The sequence below is a fragment of the Lichenostomus cassidix genome, chromosome 10, assembly GCF_008360975.1.
Source record: "Lichenostomus cassidix isolate B80296 chromosome 10, HeHo_3.0, whole genome shotgun sequence".
Classification (NCBI taxonomy): domain Eukaryota; kingdom Metazoa; phylum Chordata; class Aves; order Passeriformes; family Meliphagidae; genus Lichenostomus; species Lichenostomus cassidix.
Window position 1 is genome coordinate 18,886,171 of NC_139491.1, and position 24,971 is coordinate 18,911,141.

At 48.4% G+C, this 24,971-nt stretch overlaps 1 protein-coding gene across 6 annotated transcripts in view; it reads right to left on the reverse strand.

The window, feature by feature from the left end:
• Positions 1-2,342: 2,342 nt before the first annotated feature.
• NEO1 (neogenin 1) overlaps positions 2,343-24,971 on the reverse strand; it is a 161,041-nt gene continuing 138,412 nt past the window's right edge. For 2 of the 6 annotated variants that reach the window (XM_085071061.1, XM_085071065.1), the window contains exons 17-29: positions 24,165-24,388; positions 20,914-21,052; positions 18,279-18,386; positions 15,511-15,705; positions 14,867-14,899; positions 11,285-11,353; positions 10,412-10,559; positions 8,675-8,913; positions 8,084-8,176; positions 6,370-6,528; positions 5,153-5,386; positions 4,504-4,640; positions 2,343-3,107 (exon numbers count right to left, since the gene is read on the reverse strand). In XM_085071061.1, the coding sequence (XP_084927187.1) occupies positions 3,024-3,107; positions 4,504-4,640; positions 5,153-5,386; positions 6,370-6,528; positions 8,084-8,176; positions 8,675-8,913; positions 10,412-10,559; positions 11,285-11,353; positions 14,867-14,899; positions 15,511-15,705; positions 18,279-18,386; positions 20,914-21,052; positions 24,165-24,388 (1,862 nt within the window). In that variant the 3' untranslated portion in view covers positions 2,343-3,023. The remainder of the gene's footprint in view (positions 3,108-4,503; positions 4,641-5,152; positions 5,387-6,369; positions 6,529-8,083; positions 8,177-8,674; positions 8,914-10,411; positions 10,560-11,284; positions 11,354-14,866; positions 14,900-15,510; positions 15,706-18,278; positions 18,387-20,913; positions 21,053-24,164; positions 24,389-24,971) is intronic. The other 4 variants (XM_085071064.1, XM_085071066.1, XM_085071063.1 and 1 more) reach the window with 4 other exon arrangements.

Here is a 24,971-nt window from a genome sequence, read left to right on the forward strand (position 1 = left end):
CCTGGCAGGGAGAGGCTGCTGCTCCTGGGATTCAGGACACAGCCGGGAAGGGGCTGATGAGCAGGGAGAGCCTCCAGGACAAAACAGCTGGAAGAGCCTGGAATCAGCTTGGGAAGTGGCAGCAACTGTATCAAGTCTTGCACTTCAAAATCTAGATACAGAAAGTGCAGAATCCCAGAATTATGGAGTGATTTTCCCATTTTTCCATGATTTCCCTGTTTAGTAAGGCTATTAATTGCATTTTCATTGATTTGAACCCCTTCCTTCTCTGCTTGCTCATTAAAAGGTGATATTTTTACTATGGATCTTGGAAATAAAGGGAGACAGGAAGATGTTCCATGTTCAGTGTCTGCATAAAGCCTGAGGGAGGGACAACAGTTTTCCTTTTTTTCTTTGGAGAACACAACCCACAGCCAAAAAAAGGGCAAGTGAAACTCCAGACCTGGTCACTGTACTGAGTAGGAATAAACAAACAAACTCTTCAAGCAGCCCAGGAGTTGATTGGATTAAAAAAAGTGTATTGGATGCCCAATACAAAATAATGAACATGAAGTTATTAAAAAAAGCCATAGAGGATACAGCAAATACTACAGAAAAGCAAAAAAATTGTACAGAAAGGTCGACATCTACAGCAGTCCTTGAAATTCTTCTACATGAGAATCATAAAACAATGTACAGGTTTGGTTTGTTCCTTTTCCCCAAAAGTCTGAGGGAAGCTGTCACTGCACAGCTGGACCATGACACTACAAGGATACACAATGTCCCAAAGGGAAAATCACAGGATATGGAAGAAAACGTAGCATTAAAATGTGAAAAAGTGCAATACAGATTGTACACTGAATTGAATAAATGTTTTTTCTTTTTTTTTTTTCAGTTTAACCTTAAAAAACCAACTTTGAACAGTTGTTTTAATCATTAAAAATATTCCCCCTCCCCAAATTCAATGACAATATTAACATTCATGGTGTTCTACATCAGGAATATTCACAAAGGCCCCCAGCTGGGAATACTGTGTGGGTAGGACGGCATTTCTTTGGGTATAGGTAAAAAACAGGAAAAGGAAAAGCTCCACACCCTCCTTTCAGGCCAGGGGGTGGATTTGATTCTTTAAATACAGATTCTGTAGCTTATTTTGCCCTGAACTGTGCTGATCAAAAGTCCAAATATTAATTATCCAGGTGGCCCATGGTGCTCTGATTTATTCAATTCCCTCCCCTCCCTCCAATAATAAATAAATGCAGGAAATGGCCCAGAAATGACAACCCAGAGCCCAGGAAGGGAAAGGATGTGTCCCCACCCCAAATCCCTGCTGCTCCCCAAGGTTCCATGGCTCTCCCCTCTCCCAGTGCCAGGACTGGGAGCTCCAGTTCTGTGGATAATGGGAAGTGAAAGAAGCAAAGTTCTTTTTGCCATTGCAGTGGAAATCACATTTCCCCCTGGCAGAGGCACAGAGGGACCTGAGCCTCCCACACCCCAAATCCTGGCCCACCAACCATCAGAAAGTTGGAGTTTCCTTTCATCCCAGAAGTGAAATTGCACAGGAGTTCCACGGCAGCTGGGGGTTGGGGTTTCTCACTTTTCTCTCATTTTACTGAATTCCAGCCCCTTTTTTATGCAGAGAAGGACAGAGCCAGGCAACCCCACAAAGCGAGAAGGAAAATCCCTCTTCCCTCCCCCCCTGGAGCTCCCTGTTCTCTCTCCCTTTCCAGCCAGGTCTGTGAGCAGCACCTGAGTCACCAATATGGGTTTGCTTCTCACTCAGTTTCCAAAGTGTAAAAAAATACCTTTTTGCCTTGTTCTGTGTCTAAGAAATCCTTGGATGCAGGATTCCCTGGATGGCCTGGGACAGAAGGTGCTGCTGCAGGACCCTGTGGGCACTCAGTGCTCTCCCAGGCAGGATCTGGGCTGTTGGGAATGGGAAGATCCCAAAGTTCTGAACCTAGGGGACTCAACCCCAGCCCTGCTGAGCTCTCACTGCATTTCCAAGGCTCCTGCTCCAGCTTTAAACCAACGCCACCAGCCCAGCTGCCAAAAGAAGCTTCCTGCAGGGTCACCTGAACAGGAGGAACCCCAATTTCCCAGAGGAATTCTCTGACTGTTCCTAAAGGAGCCTCTCCCTGCACTGTGACAGAGACAGCACAGCTGAAGGTGTTTCCATGCTCTTCAGTCTTCCCAGTCACTGGAAAAGGACAGGAAAACACCAGGAATTAACCCTCCCCTGAATACCCTCCCCTTCCCCAGCTACTTCTCCCCCCACTCAAAATATTTAAACTGCACAAAAAGTGACAAACAAGGCTCTCCAATTACACCTCAACTCAAACAGACCGGGAATCTCACAGTGATGAGAGGAGAAAGTCAGGCTTTTAATAATTATAATATAAAAATAATAAAAAAAGCTTACAAAGAGCAGTGCAGCATCCCAAAAGGCTATGGATTAACTGCCAGAAGGGGACGTAATTATACGCAGAATAAAAAACAAAACAGAACAACCCACACTGGCAATGAATTTTCATACACAATAGAACAAGCAGTCAAACCTCAGCCTAGGCTGTGGAAAACAACAGTTTCTCCCTTTTTTTTTATTACAATATTTTTTTTCCTTTTTATAAAAAAAGATAAAATAAAAACACAAATAAAATTGTACATAAATGCCAATGTCCAACACTGAAAAGGCAGGGCAATCACACCACTGAGACAAAACCTGACCAGAAAAAAACTTAACGGCGAGTCCACTTTGCTTTGCTTTTGTCCTGCTGGGTTTTTCCCAGCCCGGCTGCCAGGGCCCATCCTGCCCAGGCTCTGCTGGAATCCCACGTGGCTCCTGCAGGACAATGGGTGACACTGGGGTCACCCCTGGCTGCTTCCTCTCTCCATTGCTCTCATGTGCTGTCCCTCTTTCTGCTTTGTTTTTTTTTTTTTTCCTCTTTTTCTTTTTTTTCCTTTAGTTTTTCCTCTGTACAATTCCTTGTGTTCCAAGGCTGAGTCCAAGACTGGCGGCGTGGTTTGGAGTCACGTCCAGGTGGTCACGCCGTGGTGATGGCATTGAGGTCCTTCATGAGTCCTTCCAGGTGGGCCATTTCTTTGGTCAGCTCGTCTGGCTCGTAGCTCTGGGGAGAGGGAAAGGGTCACTCAGGGAGCTGCGACTGCCCTTGCAAGGGACAGAGCAGGAATCCTGGGAATGGCACTCCCTGGGGCACCTCCTGACCCCGACTCAATGAGCACAGATGGGTTTATGGATGATCCCACAAACCAATTAGGTGAAAGATCCCTCTATTTTGAGTGCAGCTCTTTGGGCAGTTGTGGCTCAGAGCTCCACTGACCACCCCCAGGAGCATCTGACCTGTTTCCCCATCTCAATTCCCGCCTTTGAACCAAAGCAGGAAGTTGAGAAGAATCTCTCCAGCTTAATGGGAAAAAAGACCAAAGGAATCCCTTCAACAAAGCTGTTTTGGGATCAGGGTGGTTGCCAAACCCACACATTTTTAGGCTCAGTTGTTTGGTTTCTGTCACCACAGCGTGGTTCATCTCCAAACCTTTCCTGACCAAGTCCTTCCCAGTTCTGAGCAGTTTCCAGCCCTGACCTGCTCTCCTTTCCTGTGCTCCTCCACAAAAACCTCCTCCTTCATTTAAACAGCAAAGAACTTCCAGTTTACCGAACAGCTGCACTGGACCAGAAAAGTCACCTCAGTCCTACATAGTAATATAATATAAATGTGTGTCCAACACATTACCTGCCAACTACCGACAAGGATAAATAGCAGCAGCTGAAAGTCAACTCATTCCTACAGGTTCACATAAAAAACCAGAATTAATTCAAATACTACCCAACCCTAAACCTCATAATTTAACTTGTAATTTATATTTCAAGACCCCTAGTTGAACCAGCAATTTAATTTAACCAGGTTTTTGTGCTGACTCTACCTTGCACTAATTCATTAATGAAAAAAATCATTAATGGCTCCACTTAAATATTGCAAATTTGTTGAAGAATATGGGTTTGGTACTGACCAAACAAAATGAATAAAACAGGAGTGACAGAAGGACAAAAGCCAGATCAAGTTTCCAGACCAGCACATACAGAAATAAAATCAGAAAAGTAAAATAACAGTTGGCTGCACCTTTTCCAAAAGTCAGGAAACTTTCCCTTGAAAATCTACAAACATAATTGGGGTGATGGCTTGGCATTAATGCCCAATGTTCTGTGTGCAGTGACCCTGGGAATGCTGTGCAGCAGCTCAGGAAGCTGCAACTGCACGACTTCAGCAGGATCCTCCCTGGAGAAGGTGTCTCCCCTACATTTTTCATCCGGATTCACAGGCACTGGAGCTGGTGAAGCCCAGAGCCTGAAAAGGTGTCAAGCCCCATTCCCTGTGCCTGGGAAGGTGTCAGTGCACAATTCCTGCAGTTCCAGCCCCGTTCCCTGTGCCTGGGAAGGTGTCAGTGCACAATTCCCCCCGGAGCCCGGGTGAGGGCCCTGCCCAGCCCGGGCAGGGTGGTACCTACGCTCTCCGAGTCCTCCAGCATCCGCGTGGTCTCCTGCACCTCGGGGGCGCTGGGCACCACCACGGGCATGGGCGGCCGGCTCCTGCCCAGGGTGCCGATGGACGCTGTCTTCACCGCGTGCACTGCGTGCCCAGGAGCTGCAAAGGAGTGCCACAGGCTCAGCCTCAGCGCACTGGGACTGCTGCCTGCTCAGGAAGCTCCTAAAAGGAGCAGAGGAAGGACACAGGGAATGGCTGCCCACTGCCAGGGTGAATAGGATACTGGGGAGTAATTCCTCCCTGTGAGGGTGGGGAGGTCCTGGGAGGTTGCCCAGAGAAGCTGTGGCTGCCCCTGGATCCCTGGCAGTGTCCAAGGCCAGGTTGGATGGGGCTTGGGCAGCCTGGGACAGTGGGAGGTGTCCCTGCCCATGGCAGGGCTGGAACTGGATGGGCTTTAAAGCTCCCCTCCAACCCAAATCCATCTGGGATGTTTCTATGAAGGAAAAGGATTCCATGAGGAGAAAAGGAACACCTGAATTATGGAATGCTGGATTTGTATTTTCTCTTATCTATGCACAGAAAATGACATCAATAAAATTCACCCCAGCCTCTGCCACATCCCCGTTGATGCCCAACCCTTTGTTCCCAAAACCGCGGTTGTCCAGCCTCACCTTGCTGTGTCAGCAGCGGGGTGCTGGGCAGGGCAGGGTCGAAGGGTCCCCCTGCGGGCACGGCGGGCACGGCGAAGCTCTTGAGGGGGTGCGAGGGGCGCACGTGGGCCGTGGGGGGACCCTGGGGCTCCTCCTCAGGGGGCAGGAATGGCCCCTCGGGCTCCGGCAGCTCCGCGCCGGCCGCGGCTGAGGCTGCCGGCATCGTGTCCGTGCTGGGCGTGTTCCGCACCGACTCTGCAACACAAACAGCGCCGGGGCTCGTTCCTCACGGCAATGGGCTCTGCGAGCAGGGGCAGCAGCTCCTCCTCTGGGAGCACCGTGTCCGTGCGGGGAATCCCCCACGGCTGCTCCGGGCTAAGCATCGGCTGTCTGGGGGCTGAGGGATTCCAGCTCTCCAGCAACGCTTTGCACTGGAACAGCTCCATGTTCAAATCTTCACATAAACGGCACAGAACATACATCTGCAGCCTCCTTTTACCCCAGAGCACCTCCCAGTATTGGCATTTTTAACCAGCAACGCTTCAAGCACACAGCACTGCGGTGGTCACAGAGGAGCTGCACTTGAAATCCATCTACTGAGAATCATGGAATGGTTTGGGTTGGAATGGACCTTGCAGCCTCAGGAATTGTTTTCATATGGAAACAACACTTCTGGCTGTGACACCTTAAAATGTCGGCCTTAAAACAGAAAAGCTCAGAGTTCACTTCATTCCAACTTTCATGTGCATGTTCAGCAACACCACTGCTTGGAATTTTTCAGAGCACTGGAGACTCTGGTGCTCTCCAGAACTATGCCAATGATTCTGATCGAGCCTGGAAGTGCTACACAGAAATCACCCCATTCTCTGTGTGCCCCCATGCTCAGTAGCCAAGCCTGGACTTTCCTCTCCTCTTGGTTTCAAATGATATTAATTAGGGGCGAAGTTATCCAATGAAGCAGCTCAGATATAATCTGTTTCGGACTCCAGGGCTGGAGGCTCTAGCAGGAGGATCCCCCAGTTTGGAGCTGTGTATACAACATTCAACCCCCTTTTCCAAGGACACCATGATGGATGTCAACGATCAATATCTGAGCCAGCCTGTCCAGGATTCTGTCTGCACTGAGCCCATCCCTCGGGGAGCCCTGCAGTGGAGACTGACCGAGCTCAGGCTCTGATTTCCAGGTGTTCCCCGCACTTTTGCACAAAGCAGCACCTCCCTGAGGGTTCATCTCTCACCTGTGGAGTCGGCCCTGTCCGAATGGGACATGGCAGAGCCCAGGGGCCACGGGCTGAGCTGGTGGTGCAGGAAGCTGCGGGTTGGAGAGGCGAGGCTGCCGGAGTGGAAATGGTGGTGAGGGGGATCGAGGGAATGGATGGGATGAGCACTAATCACGGCTGTGGATGAACACAAGACAGAGAAACACTTAACACACACACACGACAGCCTGGGGACACCCCTCCCTGCTCCCTGCTCCAAAGGGAGCCACACCCCTGGCTGATGCACAACCCAGCTTCAACTCCTGGGCTATCACACCTCAAATGTGCTTAGAACAAAAAAACACCCAATTACAGCTCCAAAAACTGTGCCACCAGCTCCTAATGCACTGCCTGATTCTAAGGAAAAGTCCAGATGAAGAATGAAGAGAATACAGATCTATTATCAATATCGATTCTATTGATAAAGAGGAAATGTGCTGTGTTAAAACAGAAAATAGAAACAGCCCTTTGCTTCCCCATATCCTTCCAGAATTCCTGTGTTCCAGCAGTTAAAGAAGAGAGTAATTAGGTACACAAAATTACTGCAAATTAGACTAAAATGGCACAGAGTAGATAATCACAATTCAGTACCCAACAGGTAAAAAAATTGTAACTGCATCTGAAGGCTGCAGTGGGTGGAAGAAAGCCATGGAAGATTGTGCAGGCCCAGAGTGGGACACAAGGAATGGCCCTGGTGGGGCTCACTGGGCAAGGGCCTCATGCCAGGGTGAGCTTCTCACCCAACTCTGCAAACATACAAAGGCTGTCGAACAAGAACATTCACAAACTGAGCAATGAGGACATCAGGACACTTGAAAAAGTAGGCAGAGATCAAGAACACCAAGTCCTCAGTTTGATTTTTGATTAAGGCAAAAAGGGAGTGGGAATGTAATGGACTGCTCTGCAATAATTCCATCAAACACAACGGGTTGTGGCAGCCACAGGTGGAACACAATCCCAGAGCTCAGGGAAGGCTGAAGTTCAGCCCAGGGGAGCTTGGGATGATTTTGCCTCCCAGGCCTGTCCCTGCACAGTAACTCCTGAGCTGCTCACTGGTGTTCTTACACAGGGCTTTGATGTGGCTGTTCAGACGTTTAGCCAAGTCCCTTTCCACCTTGGAGTCATTTGAAAATTAGATATATTGTTTAATTCTTAAAATATTTCATAATAATGATAATAGTAGTGAAAATTTTGGGATCAGAGAAGGATCCCAGGACAAAGAGGGCTCAAGGAGCTCAGAGCGAAGTCAGAGAAGGCTCTGAGAGCAGCAACTGCAGAGATAAAGGGGATGGAGCCTCATGAAGAGGCTGCAAAGGTGTGACCGCTTGGGCTGGGAGAGCAAAACCAACAGTGGGGAACCTGTCAGAGATTCCAGCTCTCTCCAGCCCCCATGGAGCAGCTGGATGCTGGCAGAGTTCCAAGGAAACAACTCCAAGAAGCAGCCAGGCCTGCAGGGTGCTCCTGGAGAGCCCAGAATGCGATGGACAGAGCTGGACATGCTCTTGCCCCTGCCCCTGTCCTGCCCTCACCCCAGCACAGCCACTCTTGGTCCCTCCTGCTGTGGCCTCACTCTGCCCTGGCCAGGAGGGGCTCAGGAGCCTCCCCTGAGCTGTTCCTGCTGCCCAGGATGGGATTTCTGGGGAGCAGGGAGGGGCTGCTCCCAGCTCCAGCAGCAGCAGAGGTGTTCACTTACGCTGAGGTGGCTGAGAGTCAAAAGGCATCATCATCTTGGGCCTCATGCCCCTTCTTCCCGCCAGCGTGGACATGCTGTCCTCGGACTCGTGTCCTGGGGGAGAACAGCCAGGTTATTCCCTCTGAGCCACGCTCCTGGGGAACCACACCAGCATTCCGACACTCCTCTCCTCATTCCTGTTCCCAGGCAGGTCTGCAGTCACCACTGATAAAAAAAGCCTATTTTTTCCCCTTTGCTGGGAGGTGGGAACAGGACAGTGAGGGTGATGATTTTTGGGCACTGGCCCCAGTGCAAAGCTCTGGCAGTGGTTCAGCTCTGGGCTGGAAGGTTAGACACAACTCCAAGGGTTTGATATGAAGTGAGATGATCTTCCCATTAACAATGAGTATTTACTAAGTAATGATTTAACTCTTGGATACTCCATTTCCTCACTAAAACATGTGATCCAACCTTTTCGGAGTCTCAGAAACCAGGAACAAACCCAATTCACTACTTGGAAAATAAGAGCAAAAAAGAGTAACTAAATAATCTGTCAATAAAGTAATTTCATCAGCCACAGTAAAATGTGTTTCACTCCTCATGGTCACTCACCTCTGTAGGAATTGCGCCTCTGATGGATGTTGCTGTCCATGGAATTATCCACCGGGGTGATGTCCTGGGAGTTGCGAGGGATCGGGGTGTCTGTCATGATTGGATTGGGATCTGGGGATTTATCAATGGGTTTGAGCTCCAGCCTCTCGTGATGGATCCAAAGGTCTGGGGGTTTGACATCTTTGGAGTTCCCTTTGTACTTGTGGGAGCCATTCACGGATTTGCAGGCGGCTCTTTTCCTGGGAAGGACAACAGAGATGTTCTTCACTTGTTGGAAAAGGTGACTTTTCCTTGAGATTCCCCTCAGATCCTGCATCCAGCTGGGCACAAGTTTCCCACTGGGCAGGGAGCTTTGAATTTTGCACACAAGTCCCAGTGACACCTCAAAGCACATCCTGAATTCCAGTGCCATGGAATTTGTCTCCGATGGTACCCCACGTGCAGCCCTGGCTCTGCAGCCCCAGCCTTCATTAGCAAAAATGACATTTGCAGAAACTCTGGTTGTTAAGAGAATATTCCAATGGTGTGCTCATATCCCAGGCTCACCAAGGCCCAGCAGCTGCTGGAGAAGGAGCTGCAGACAGTCAACAGCCAACAGGATGGGAACCCAGGATTAATGACAGAACACTCCTTCCTGCCCCACTCAGGTCGGACATCTCCCACTGGGGAGGTTCCCATCCTGTTCAGCAGTAGCAGCAAACCATGGTGAGGCAGAGATTTGGGATGGCAGGATTTTGGGAAAGTGTAGATTCCAGCACTGCCTCCATGCCCACTCCTCACTTTGGACCTTGGCAAAGCTGGAGGAGGAAGGAGTCCCCTTGGGAGCAGAGTGCCTGGGAATGGCTCAGACATGGCTAACTGTCCCTGGCAGAGCCATCACAGGGGTGACTCCCACATCCTGCTCCCACTGGAGCTGATGAGTGACAGGGATCAGGTTATTCCCTGGCTGGGGCACTCAGAAATTGAGATTTCACGGGTTATTTCTGCTCAGAGAATAAAACTCCTGGCACAGGCCCCTCCATGCTGCCCTCCCCCCAACACGGCCCAGCTGCCAGGTACTGTCACATCCCTGCTCCCTGTCCTGCAGTTCTGCAGGATGCTCCTGCCGCAGCACAGCAGGGGCAGATGATCTTCCTAGCCTGGCTTTCAATCACTTCCTTAAAACCTGTTTTGCATAACAGCATCTTTTCAAACCTAAAGCACAGCACTGGTCTTTCAAAGAACATGCAAAGAGAACCTTCAGGAGCCCCTAAATGGGAGCATCACTGCCGCAGGATTAATGCAGATGCTCTAAATGAGGGAAGAATTCAGACACAAACACCAGGATTTGGGATTTTGGAGTACTTTTCTAAGGAATCCAGCACCACATCCAGATTCCACTCCTGTAATCCTACTAAAAGCTGGATATTGTCAAACTCAGCCTGTGCACTGAGCCCACACATGCAGGAGTGAGGAGCTGCCTGAGCTCTTGGGCTCTCCCAGCTGCCAATACATGGACTGGCTGCATTTTGGGAACTTTTACACAACAGAGAGGGGCAAGTGCAGGTACACCTGCAAACACTGCCCCAGTTTGGGTGTGAACTCCTGAGGGTTTGGACCTCTGGGATATCGACAGGAAAACCAGAGCAGCAGCAGCAGCACCTACAGGACTTGTAAGGAATAAACTCTAAAGCATCCTAAAAGACAGAATAATAAGATTAATGAAGGCAGGCAGGCCCAGGCCCCCAGCCCCATTACTTTTTCTGGTGGGACGTGGTGCGGCGCGTGCAGAAAACGGCGACAATGACGACGATGACGATGGTGATGACGCCCACAGACACGATGATCACCAGCAGCATGTTGCTGTCCAGGGGGGACGTGGGGCTGCCGTGGGGACTGTTACTGCCTGCGAGGGTGGGCAGGGGAGAAAAGGGCATTTGTTACACAGGAAAAGTAAGCAGTGCCCACCAGAGACACCCGGAATGCTGCAGGTCAGCGGGAGGGGATGGATCTCATGGGAACATTTATTTCCTTGGCCTTTGCCAACTGTTTCTCTACAACTGTTCCACTGGAAGTTGATTCATAGATCCTTTTCCTACTAAGTCTATCAGAATTTAAGTGCAGCTTACTCAATTATCACCAAAAACTCACCACTCTAAGCAGAGTCAGTATGGGATCCTGCTAAGCCTGCAGGAGCCAAACCCCGCTGGCATTGGATCAGGATCCTCCAGGGGTCAGCTGGCTCTGAAGGAAACCCTCTATCTACCACTAGGGAGCATTCCCTGAGGATAGGGCATCCCAACACACAGCACTGACCAGGAGAAGGAGCCAGAGGAGGCTTCTCCTTCCTAATCTGCTCCCACAGAATTGATTTCACACTCCAGCAGCCACTGACCACCACGCTGGGAGTAGATCTGGTAATGGAAATGCTGTGATGGTTCAGCAGCAGCAGGGACACCACGGCAGGAGTGTGATGGGATTTCCTGAACCCATCAGGGCTCAGGGATCATCCTGAGGAACAGGGATCATCCCAGGGAGCAGAAGTTGTGGAACTGTTGCTGGCTTATTCCCTGCGTGATACCAAAGTGGAGTCAAACCTGTGGCCATGGAGCAGCTGTGGCCCTCACTCACCTCCCAGGGGTGGTTTGTAGTCTGGTCCCAAATCCACAGGGCGGCTCCCCTTCCCGGCAGATCCCGAGGCTGCAAAGGTGGGACACAGTGGAATTTTACACACACATACAGGCACAGCTCAGCTTCTCTGAGTCCTCCTCTAGAACCTCCCCAACCCCCAGGAGCAACTTTTCCCCTCCTTTTCTGTATTTTTACAACTTTGCACAGCACCTGTTCCTCCAAGGAAAGAACCTCTTAGCCAAAGGAGGTCTTTAACAGTTTCCCAGTTATTATTTTCCTCATTAAGCTGAGGAGTCTCTACTAATTTCATTTTTAAGTGATAATAAAGCCCATTTGCAGTAAGGCACAGGGACATGTTGAGACAAATGGCTTTGCCCCACTTGTACTGGCAGTTCCTCACCCTCATGCAGGAACTATCCAGGTTTCTCTTCCTAACACCAGCAGGTGGGGGAGACTGGAAATGGGTGGAGGATGCAAAGGACAGTAAGTGTAATATTAAGACCCTGCCTATCCATAAAAACCTGCTTTCAGCTCCTCCCTGTGCTCTCCTGTGCACCACAAATGCCAACAAAGCACCACAAAAATTGTTTGGATGAAACCTGAGGAAACAATTAAATAGTCACATCCAAACCTGGCCCTTTCACTCTGTGTTTTCATTAAAATGCACTAATGCAAAACTAAGGAGAGAGATACTGGAGTAGGGGAAACATTCAGCAATGGAGCAAAGAATAATATTCCTCTGGTCTCAGGAACCCAGAATATTCTGCACATTTTCACACTGTTCTACAAACACCCCCCGCCCCCCAAGAAGTCAGGCAATGCGGCAGTTGCGTAGCCGGACGGATTTCTTCAGTTAAAAATCCCCTTTAATCAAGAAGTAATAAGTGTTAAAGGATGTGTAACAAATGGAAACTGAACCTCCAGTGAGGGCCTGTGAATTCCTGACTGAAATAAAGACAAATGGCAAAAGCAGGCAGGGGCAGGGAACAAGGGGGGACATTGGGGGGGAACAAGGAGAACATTCGGAGTGTGCAGAGAGGTGCTGCAGCCTGCAGTGATGGAAAGGATGCACTGCAGGACAAATGACTTGGAAAACCCATGGAGCTGCCAGGCTGGAGAGGACACTGCCCCAGGGCTCCCTTTGTGGGAACTCATCATCCTGCAGCACTGACAGACCGAAACAGCCTTTGGAACAGTTTCTGTTTCATGTATTCCTGCTTGTTTGATCCCTTAACCTGCGCTGGGAAGGTGGGAAACCCCTAGAAGGACTCTGGATCCCTGAGCCTGGCCCTGAGGAGCTGCTAGATCTCCCAGGCACAGAAGCTGGGGCAGAAGGGGGAATTTGAATACCCAGCAATGTTTTAGGAGAACAATCAGACACCCTGAGCATTTCTGGTGTAGCAGCTGGAGCTCTAACGCAGGTGAGATGATGGAAAAGGGGAGGAAGAGGAGATGGCATGTACCTTATATCCATCTTTCTGTTTTATGGAAAACAGGTATTTTCAACAAAACTAAATGTCAGCCCATAAACGGGGCTGGTAACAGTAACTATGCAGATATATAATGGGATATATAAAATATACTGCATTTAGGCTTCCAGAAAGCATCTGACAGAGTGCTGTGCAATGCTTTGTTAAAATAGCACCATAAAAAAGCCATGTGGAACCTATTAACAAGATTAACAACAAATTAACTGATAAAAATGAGAATTATTCACAAGGAATGTTTCTAATGCATTCTGCAAGGACTTGTGCTTGGCCAAGTGCAGCTCAATATCCTGAATAACACCATGGAAGAGAAGGGAATAACTGCCCTGGGGTCAGGAGGGGACACAAAGCCGGGGTAGGTAAGAGAGACAATGCACAATGATCCTCATGGAACCCATGTCCTTTCTGGTGAATTTAGGATGAAATTCAGGTACCCAACCAAAGTGCTTGTCAGGATCCAATTCCTAAACCCAGAGACCAACAGTTTAAACCTTTCAATTCCAGGAAGCTCCATCTCTTATGCAGAACAACCTATTTTAAGGAAGAGTTTAAGACAGCATTTGCTTGGAATTATTTTCCATTCAGCCTGTGAACCTCCATGTTACAATATATCCATGGGACAAGAGATTTAACTTTGGGTGACTTCAGGATGGCTTTACTTGATCAGAGACCTTCATCTTTGCTTTAGGACAAGGGCAGTGCCACCCCCTGAAGCCTGAGAGCAACAGGCCCTGAGCTCTGACCCAGGGAGCTCTGTGCTCCAGGAGGGTGTTGGAAAACAGAACTGTGTGCTGAGTTCAGAAGGATAACATTAAAGATAGAAAAGAGAGAAAAAGAACCATTAGGGGCAGAGGATCAATCCCATTTAGTTCTGGCCCCAGCCTGAGTGACTTGCTGGCCCTTTCCTGCAGGTCCCAGTTTGGCAGTTCTGTGCTGCTGTCACAGAGCAGCTCTGCAGCTCCTCTCCTGCACTCCCTCTGCCTTCCCCTTTCCCACATTTCAGCTACTGCCAGGATTTCATATCTCCCAGTGTTCTTACAGGAATTCCCAAACAAAATTCTTGGCTTTTATGATTTATAAAAAATGGGATGGGATAAAAATTGATCATTACTGGGAGAACATGTTACTTTAGGATGCAACAGTGGCTAAAATGGGGCTGGAACAGAAAGCAGCAACTTTTTCCTAAAACCACGTAACCTTCCCTGATTCCCTCCCGCTGCAGGTGAACAGGACAGTGACATTGGAGCTTCCCCTGGGGAGTATCTGCTCCCCAGACAGCCCAAACCTCATCCCCACCTCTGGACACAGAGCTGGGGATCAAATGGCTCACAAACTGCCTCTGCTGCCAGCACTGCCTGGTACAGAGGAAAAGCACATTTAATAAATTACTCCAACTACCACAATGAGGAGCCAAGTGAGGAGCAGCTCCCTCAGAGCCCCTGTAGGATCTCTTTAATTGCATGTCTAAGCTGTTTGCCAATGGCCTCTTTAACTCATCCCTTCAGACTAATTCTGCCTCTTTTTATGGGGCTTGGAGGTTATTTGGAAGAAAGCAAGAAGAGCCCTGGGACATCCACCTTCTAATTTGATGTAGGAAACTCAAAGCTCCCATTTTTCAAGCAAACATTTTAAAACCTTAAGGCTTTTAGGAGCCAGGGCCAAGCTCCTCAGGAGAGTCTGGGCTCCAAATGAGCTGACAGGCAGAATCTCTCCTGCACAGAGCTTTCCAGGGCTTCCCTGCTTCAGTACAGAATGAATCCTCACAAGCAGCACTTGTGCTCATCAGAATCTCTTTGATCTTCCACCCCCTCACACATGGATGGGCTGGATGGGGCACCTCTGGATCCAAAGCCATTCCCACAGAAGGATTCAGCATTGGCACAGCCCCTGTGGCCCTCCTGGGACATCTCTACAGAGATCACTTCACATTCCCACCACCCACACCCAGACTTCCAGCTCTGCCCGTGAGCACAGCAGGAACTCGCCCGTTCCCATGGGAGCAGCAGGATTTTTCACTTAGAAAATGTCCCAGCACATGGACAGCAGAGCAGAACAGTGAGGGATGGAGAGAATAGAAATGTGGCTGTTCATTTACCTTGATCATTGGGCATTTTATCTGAGGACTCAGCTTAATGGGGCAAGCACAGGGAGGAAAAAACAAGAGACACATCACAAGGCTTGAAGGAGTGAGACAGAATTCCAAGTTTCCCACAGCACAGGGTACAGCTCTTGATTTTCAGCACTAAAACTCACATGGAGAAGTGTCCAAGGCCAGGCTGGACAGGGCTTGGAGCAACCTGGGCTGGTGGAGTGTCCCTGCCCATGGATGGGCTGTAAGGTCCCTCCCAACCCAATTCTGTGATAGGATTCTATGACAATCAACTCGTAACTTTATTTTCCCAAGCTCTCTCACATTTTACTATTTACCAGTTGCCTGTTGCCATCAGTTCCTGAATTAGGGGCCTGTTGTATCCCACAAATTTCCCCTGCACCACCCCATTCCCAGTGAGCAGATGTGACACTCAGGACCTGGACTTTTCCTGCAGCCTCCCCAGGTCTGTAACAACTGAATGACCCCAGTGCTCCCAGTCTCTGTGGAACAGCAATTAACCCAGCAGCTGAGCTGCATCCACAGGGATTCATTCCATGCAAGACAAAGCCCATGAGAAATGCCTCCTGCAGCCCCAGTGTGAGTGCAGCCCCTGCTCCCAGTGCCTCACCCCAGGACAGCCAGGTTACCTTTGGGGGTGCGGAACTGCACGGCCTCAGACATGGGCCCCATGCCCTTGGAGTTGCGAGCCTGGATCTTGAAGAAGTAGGGAGTGTCCAGGGTGAGCTCCTGGATCTGGTGCGTCAGGCGGTTGCCCACCACAGGCTCGATGACCCAGTCGTGGATCTCAGCGTTGACGTCTGTGCTGTAGTAGATGATGTACCCTGGGCAGGACAGAGGGACATTGCATCCACAGCGGCACAGGGAATGTTCTGCTTGCCCCGGGAAACCACTGGGCCTGCCCGAGGCTGCTCTGGCTTTGTCAGCCACTCAAACCACACTCAGCCATCAGCCGGCCCTGCCACCCTCCAGCTGAACTCTTCAAAGCAGATGGTAAAGGGGAAAAAGCCATTTAAAACATCGAGAGAATTTCTGAGTGCCATTCTCTGAACATGGACAAATTGCTCATTTCCATCCCTTTACCTATTCACAAACCAAATGACGCAAAATAAAAGAAAGCTGCCATTATTAAAACATCCTCAAAAAATTAGTATTATATTATTTAAATTACGTTAAAACAGCAAACCATTCTCATGCACAGCTAAACAACTTGTATTTGTAATTATTTCACTATTTTTCAGTGTATTGACAAAGGCAACAAGAATCTGAAGAGAATTGAGGCTGTCTTGTACATCCCAGAAAAAAAGGTATGGGAAAAGTTTATATTCTGTTGTTAAAATATACTGAAATCACGTATCAGTATGAAGCAAAAGCTTTATAACTTTTTAATATAAAATAAATACTTGAACCTCTATATATTTATATATACATAGAAATAAATACTTGAACTTCTATTTAATATATACACTGTACATAATATACATTACATATATTATTTATATATTTTTATCTATTATTTATAAACTAAATACTTGAGCCTGGATATAGGTATATGTAACATATACATAAATATCTATCTATCTATCTATCTATATATATATATCTGAAGTGATGCTAAAAGCATTTTAACAGTCTAGAGGCACAAGTACTGAATTAATTTCTGAGTGTCCTAATTAGTCAGCAGCCCTAATGATGTCCGAGCATGTTGGGCCCAGACAGGCCCAGCTCAGGATTCCCTGCCCAGCCCATCCTCAGCCAGGGAGACTGGAGCTGCAAAGCCAAGTATTCCATGGACATGGAATGACATCAGCACTCAGAATTCTGGCACCACTGACAGCCCAGAGTGAGTTAATGAGTAATTAATTAGTGCTGGGTTCTCAGCCAGGGCTGTTCCCGCCAGAGGGCACTCGGGCCCCACATGCCAAAAACTGCCTGGGCTCTGGGAAAGGGGAACTGGTGATGGCTCTGGAAAAGGGGAGCTGGGGATAGGATCTGGGAAAGGGGAGCTGGGGATGGGATCTGGAAAAGGGGAGCTGGGGATGGGATCTGGGAAAGGGGAGCTGGGGATGGGATCTGGGAAAGGGGAGCTGGGGATGGGATCTGGGAAAGGGGAGCTGGGGATGGGATCTGGGAAAGGGGAGCTGGGGATGGGATCTGGGAAAGGGGAGCTGGGGATGGGATCTGGGAAAGGGGAGCTGGGGATGGGATCTGGAAAAGGGGAGCTGGGGATGGGATCTGGGAAAGGGGAGCTGGGGATGGGATCTGGGAAAGGGGAGCTGGGGATGGGATCTGGGAAAGGGGAGCTGGGGATGGGATCTGGGAAAGGGGAGCTGGTGCCTGCTGCACTCAGACTTACCCTGAATCACCATTTTATTTCATTTTTAAGCTGTTAACTGCTGTGTATGCAAAAACTGATAAATACTGAACAGGTCTGTTCCCCATATGGATAACCAAGGGTTTTCTTCACTGCCAGGGGATTTTGGAGCTGGGTAATGGGATGATTTTCCAACCCTGTGCAGGTCAGTACTGCTCTCTGTAGCTGTCTCCCCTCCTTGGGTGTGCCCTGGTGTGAGACATTTGTGCCCCTCACTGGCAGCCAAAGGCTCCTGTGTCTCCAACCCTCCTTTGCCATGGAGAGGAAATATTTTGCTGCCTTTTCCCAGGGATTTAATTGATTTTAGTCTCCTGTCCAGAGCCTGGCCTTCAGTCCTGCCTCATCAGTTGGTGTCCCAGGTTTAATTCTGCACCATGGTTCATTCTGAGCTCAGACCCAAACCCAGGCACTGCAAACATGCCATGAAAACCTGATTTCACCTTAACCTGGGGTAAAAAAAGAATTAAAATTGAAGTAGGTAATTTCAGAAAGGCCTTTCAAATGGGAATCAAAACAGAAATTACAGAAGGGAATCAGTAATTATTACTTCTGAAAAGTGATTTATCCTACATGGCAGTAATGTAGTTAAAGGCAAATAACAGTTTAATCCTAATGGTTCTGTCAGGGGAATAACAAACTACCCTGGAGTCTGTTCTGTGACACAAAAATGCCACAGAGATGACAGAGCACTGCGATGGCCTCTCCTAAATAAACTCTGATGTGCCAGAGGCACCAAGGATCATTTCTGGAGGCCTGCTATTGGAACAGTGCAAGCAAAGGTTATGGAGATATTTAAACTTCCAATTGGATTTCTGGTTCCACTCCTATTTTCCCCTGCAGACGGTTTAGATCTGAATATATCTTGATGAGGTCCAGAAGTAAATAATGAATCGGAGCTAGTGCAGAGATTGGCAGAGCAGCTGTGGCTAAGGGAGGCCAGGCCACGTTCCCAGGGATGATCCCTGGTGAGATCCAGCCCTGGAGCCCCAGAGCCCCACTGAGCCCCCAGAGCCCCTGGCCCACCTGTGATTTTGCCATTGGCCTCGGAGGGTGGCTGCCAGTTGACGATGATGGTGCGAGGTTTGCCCTCCTTGCTCACCACGGTCACATCCTTGGGGGGCGAGGTTGGCACTGCAACACAGAACCAGAGAGTCAGCAATGGCTGCTCTGTCCCAGCAGAGGAACAACCACCTCAGGGCTCTGATTTTCATCTGATGTGGAATACAGTTCTAGTTGGGTTATTCTCTCTGGATTACTGCTCTCAATCCCTCACCCTCCTGCAGGGTCTCACTGATTTACTCCCTCACTGCCCAGTGCTGTCCAGTGTCAGCACCTCCTTCCCACATGGAGCTCCCCCTCCCAGAGCACTTCTAGCACCACAGGTGTTCCAGGACTGAACGTCCTCAAAAACCTGGCACCTCTCACCTGGATTTTCAGGCATCAGAAAAATCACACAAACTTGTGAAATATACATTTTATATAGGTAGGCATCTGAAACATCTGTTTTCAGGTTTGTGGTGGGACTCAGACCTGGAAATGCCAATTTGCCACTTAAATCCCAATCAGCAAAGTAAATCCACCAGTAATTTAGAATTACACCAGCCTGGAATGGTTTGGGCTGGTAGGGACCTTAAAGCCTGTCCAGTGCCACCCCTGCCATGGGCAGGGACACTTTCCACTATCCCAGGTTGCTCCAAGCCCTGTCCAGTCTGGCCTTGGGGACTTCCAGGGATCCAGGGGCAGCCATAGTTTTGCTGGGGAACAATCTCTGGGCAAAGCTGTAATTGCGGATTGACTTTCCAAAGAATGATTTGAAATCTGGAAGGATTCTGCACCACAGAGATGTCTGAAATGCAGAAATATTTGCTGAGCACAACTGGCCTTGGGTTGCCAGAAAGCAGCACCAAGGGAAAGAAAGGAGGGGAGAGTTTTCCTTCTCCCATCAGCCTCTGCTGCTGAAAATTCAGAAATGGCACAAACTTCTCCAGCAGAAAACTGAAATCCTTGCTGGGCTGACCCAGAGCTGTGGCTCCAGAGGGCACTGATCATCCCTGCAGTGCCACATCGTGAAATCCATGAGGCTTCTGAGGGAGCAACGCAGAGTAAATCCACCTTGGGTATTTTATCCAACCACAGTAACATTGAACTTTCTACATTTCCTGAGCTTTATGTACATGACCTATTAGAAATCAATACATAAATCCACTGGGATGGCCACCAATTATCCCTGTGATGAACAGCTGAAAACCAGGGACAGCCAAAGCCCAAAAGTTACTGCCCCAAATATGTAAAAACAGGATTCAGAAGAAACAAAAAGAGAAAATCAGGAGCAGCCCACAGGAGATCAGGAATCTGCAGACAACAAAGAGCTCAGAATTTCATATTTTCCTTTTAGGACCAAGTCCTATACAACTACTCAGGAGTATCCCAAAATAATGAGCCACTCACTCAGCAATTTGGACAGTTCCATAGATTACAAGACCTGCTATGAGAAAATATATTTAGTCTTTTTTTAACTTAGTTTTTAAAAATTTTCTTCTTAGTTCCCAAGCTTTTGGGTCCTATTTGTAAATATTCCTTCCAACCACTTCCACCTGGCCCTTTCTATTTAAATGCACTGAGACCTCCTGCATTGTGCCCTTTGTGGGTGTCAAATTCCCTCTAGAAACTTTATTTGTGCAACTTTTACAGAACCTGCACTCAGTGCAGAGTTAGGGCTGAGGATTGAACATGTGTCAGCAAAAGTAACAAATGGAGTGTTTAATGTGGGCTGAGAACAGTGGGATGGGAAAGGAGCCCCAGCCCAGAGCTGGCCCCACATCATGGAATTCCCACCCAAAACCACCACAATCTTTTCAAAAGCAACTGAAGCTCACTGGGACTTCAGAGTAAGTTCGGAGAGTTCAGATTCTATCCTGGGTTTGTTTTTCTAAAGTAGAAATTAGAGAATTTCTGTTCCAGAATATCTGGAAGATCTCACTAATTCTTGGCACGTTTGATTTTTTGGCAGTATTTTAATTTAGCAGGAGAACTCCAGGCTCATTTGGATGGGCTTTGTGTCCTCCACAGTCCATCCAAAGAGAAACCTAAGCATAATAAGCAGTAAATTTAATTGCCTGAAGTTCATTTAGCACTGCAGGATCAGAAGGATAATGAGGGGCAGGTCGGGGAGAGGGTCTGGCCCTCAGTCACTCCCTGTGCCCAAGTATTCCCTGGCAGCTACAAGCCCTCCTCTGTTCTGCACTGAACAGGAATTCAGGGCTCATTTGGATGTCTTAATTCCTACTGTGACCTTTTTGTCTTCATTTGCCTCATGCACCTTCTCACTCTGTAACAATTAACATCACATTTACAGCAAATTTTAATTATTATTTGCTGAAGTGTTTTCTTTGTATTTGGTGCTAATGTGCTTCTTGTGAGACTTTGTTCTCTCCTGCCCATGAACTGTGGTACATTATTCATGACTTCTCTGTAATTTGATGTAAATTCTCCTGCAATCATCCCTTGGAATTTTGAAGTATGTTGTTGTTTTTTAATCAGGATTTCTGACAGAACTATTCAGACCTCCCCAGCAAGTGCTAATCAGCAGAACCATTTCAGAAACAGGGAGCTGGTGGTTCCTCTATGAAATCCCAGCCCTTGCAGAGGCAAGCAGTACCTAATTCAAAGGTTGTCCCATGTGCTGTCATGCTCCAGGTGCTGGACCTCCTGCCCTTGGTCACCATCACTGAGAACTCGTAGAGGGTGTTTGGCTTCAGCCCCGTCACCAGGTAGCTCAGAGTGGTGGCATTTGCAGTCTGAAAGGAAAACCAGGCTCAGCACTTCCCAAACCCAGCAGTTGCAGCCCTCAGACAGCCCCAGCCCACGTGTTCCCAGCATTTCCATAACCACAGTCATTAATCTGGGACTGGTTCTTCTCTGTCATGCCAATTCATTAATCAAATATCAACGTTTATCCTCCACTGGAAATTCTGCAATCAGCAGCAGCACTTAGCAGCAGTCAATTAGAAATGAAAAAAAGGCAACATAAGATCCAGGGCTCACTTGTTCTGCAGAGGTTAAATCCCTGTTTACCTGGGGGGTTCATAACTCCTCTGGCTGGGGAAAACAAAAAGCACAGCAAGGAACAGTCCTGCTTGGAACCTGGAGCTGCCTCCCAGATTCCTGCTAGAATTTCCAGTGCAACCTTAAATGTAATAAACAATCACACTTCTGAGACTTGAAGAGAATGAAGCTTTACTAATATATAGATTTTTTTCAGAAAAAATGGTTATTTAGGATCACACAAGGGAACTACACGTGTCTCACAGTGGAATTTGTAATTCAGCATTTATAAATATTTGGTATTTGTTACAAATGGCTTCAGCACCAACAGAATGTCCTGGGGGCCCATGGAAAAGAAGGAAAGCTGTATTTACAGATATGTATATCCTCACCTTGACCTGCAGTGCTGTAAACACAGAATTAAGGAGTTGTTCCAGGATTTGACAGGGCCATACAACAACTGGCACAGCCACTGCCTCCAGAAACCACTGACTGCAGCTGATTTATTGCCAAGGTGAAGGCACCGTTCCTGAAGGCTCCAGCAGTGACAGGGAAACCCTGAGATCTCAGTATCTTTATATCTTTTTCCTTACACCAGGTGGAATTCAGGGAATGGTGATCCAGGGGATGGTTGTGATTTGTGCCCAGGGCTTTGCTGTCTGTGGCCAGACAACAAAGACAAGTAAAAGGAATTAAAATTAAATCCTCCATTGGCTTTAAACCTTGACTTGGTACAAACTCTGCAGTTTGGGGTAGGTGGGAGTGAGGGGCTGTGACACAGCTGGGATGGGCTCAGCTCCCTGGGACAGGAGGGATGGAATGCCAAGTCCAAGGCAGGAACCTTTCCCTCCCAGCTGGCACTACCAGCTGCCTTAGCCCAACAAGTGCTCTTCCTCTCTGGGATGCCTCTGGGAATTCCCTGCAGCATTTAAGCTTTCCAATATTAGTATTATTTGATGTGGCTCCTTCTCCAGGTGAAAGTTCTGGTTTCCATCTCTGGCTTTCAATTTTGGGATCTTTCAGTTTCCCTGTGCACCCCACTGAGTGTAAACAACACCTCACAGACCATCTGCAGGGTCAGACTCCATCATTTAACACCACTTGATCGTTTTTAAGATCCCAACCTATCCCATGGTACCAAGCCCTGCTCACCTGCTAGAAATAAACTCCATAAATACTGCCCTGAAGAATTGGCTTCACTTTTATGCAATCCTGAAAGATCCAAGATTTAATATTCTCATTTATCCCAGGTGGACCCCAGGTAGCTGCAGGCCAACCCCACACACCAACAAGGAGGAGTTGGAAAACTGCTCCTTGCTGGTGCAGAGACACTGCTCAAAGCCCAGGAGCTGCAGCCCATCTGTCCCAGTGCTCCCAGGCTCAGACTGGCACAATCCTGCACAAACTGAGGAAAACCAGACTCCTTGGGGAGGAAGCACTCGTGTTGGGAGCACTCATCCTCTTCCTCAGTTTGTGCTGGTGTAGGAATGGGGCAAAGGCAGAAAATCTCAATGAATGGTCTCAGCACCCAGTTTAGGGATGAGAGGGAGGACAAAACCTCCCTGAGCTGAGCTCATGCAGCTCTGGATCCTGGAGAGGGGACACAGGATTTCTGTACCCAAGGCTGCAGTATGGAGATGCTCCAAAGCCTCTGGATGGAGCAGGAGCTGCAGAGGGGCCAGACAGGCACTGCAGTGAAGTCACCACAGCCTGACCGAGACCCAGCACCTCCCTGGAAGGGGTTTGGCCTCCCTAAAAATATCCAACAGAGCAGGAGAGTATTTCCAATGGAAACCAGGGAAGAAAAGCAGAACGTGGGTTCTCCAGACATTACGGATTACATGTGATCAGAGCAAAGACCTCAAACTTCTGTCCTTCAGGCAAATCCTTTCCACAGTTGTGAGTAATTTTGAAATATATTCCATCATTCCATGTTGGTTTTGGTCACAGTGAAACTTGTTGCCCACTGACCACCATGAAAAGCTGGAATATTTCATTTGCTATTTCATTCCATTTTCTATTTTATTTCATTCCTTTAAGCAATCAGCTAATGAAACTGTAGCTTTATTTAAACTCCTGAGACATCCTCTGCACATGCCTCAGGAATGTGGCTCAGAAGTAACTTGCCTTTAGAGGAGGAATACACACATATTTACATCTTTTCATTTCAATACAGAGAAATCTGGATTATAACAAGATGGCTCTGCAGGAGCATAAAGGGAGCTCCACTGGCTGGGTATTTTAACAATCAGCTCCTCTGAGCCTTGTTGCAAATGTGAAACTTGCAGTCAGCAGCTTTGAGCCCTCCAGGTAACTCTGAAAATTAATAAAAATACAACCAAGCACCGAACCAAACCCCAAATCCAGTCTCCAAATCAAAACAGATGGAAATAGAGGAAGGCAGGGATATCATAAAGTTATTGTTGTGTATTTTGCATTCAGTCAGCTCCCAAAGGAAAGGTTCACTATCAACTTTGCACGAACAGAACAGGTTGGAAAGGAAACTTCAAACCATCAGGGTAAATCTGCTTTCCCTGCACGACTCATCCCCAGAGAGGAACCCCAGTCACACACACCTTGGAATGCTTTAGGGCCTCTCCACAGGGGAGCCCACACCTCCCACTCCCAGGGATCGTGGCAGTGGGAAGCACTACACTGTCACTGTGTCCACAGAGTGGAAAAACTCTGCAAGCGTCTGCTCCTCCCCTGAACCAGCTCTTCCACCAACTCCCACAGCACCCCAGAGCCCTTTCCCACTATTCCCATTGCACCTGGAGGACTCCTGCCCCTCCAAAGCCCCCAGCAGCGTTCCCAGAGCTGTGCTATCCCCTGCCTGGAGCAGGAATGTCCTGTGGCACTCAATACCTTGTACTTGGTGTTGGCAGGGATGTTGGTTTTCCAGCGGACGGTGTAGAAGCGAGCGTCCGTGATCTTCTGGTTCTTGGGCAGGGAGTTGTCTGCCCAAGTGATCCGGATGGTGTCATGGCTCAGGATGGAAGCCTGAACTCCCACCGGGGGCATCATGGGAGACGGATCTGGCACTGGAGTGTATGGAGCATTAATAACAAACAAATCAACCTCGGAAGTGTCTGTGCAATCCATGGGGGAAAGGCCGTGGTTTATAATTAAAAAGGGAGGAGGAGGTGGCATTTTAATGTCAACCAAAACAAAAAAGAGGGGATGCAGGGAAGTGCAATGAGATGGAAGGTGAGGAATGGAGAGAAAGAGAGAAAAGCCAGAGTTAATAGGTGACATCAGACTGGGCAATAACATCACTCTTGCATCGTCCTCCCTCCTCCAGACAGTCAGACAACACATCCCTGTTGGCATATCCCTAATTAGAGCCCAGTGCACTCAGCCAGGACTTGGGAACCCCAAACAGTCACTGTAAATTCATTTGCCTGGAGTGTGCACTGAGTCCTGTCCCAGAAAACAGAGCTGGAGCTCGGGATAGACAAATGCCACTTCCCAAACACACGGGGACCTCCCAAAAGGCACCTCCAAAGGAAGGTTCCAAATATGACAACAACACAGACAAACATGCAGTAACTGTGAAACTGCAATTCCAGCATCCTCTGGAGAATCCCCAGGATTCCAGCTTATCAAGACTATCCCCAAGTGTTGCACCTCCACCAAATTCCTGGGTGGTGTCAGCAGGCTGGGAGGGACCCC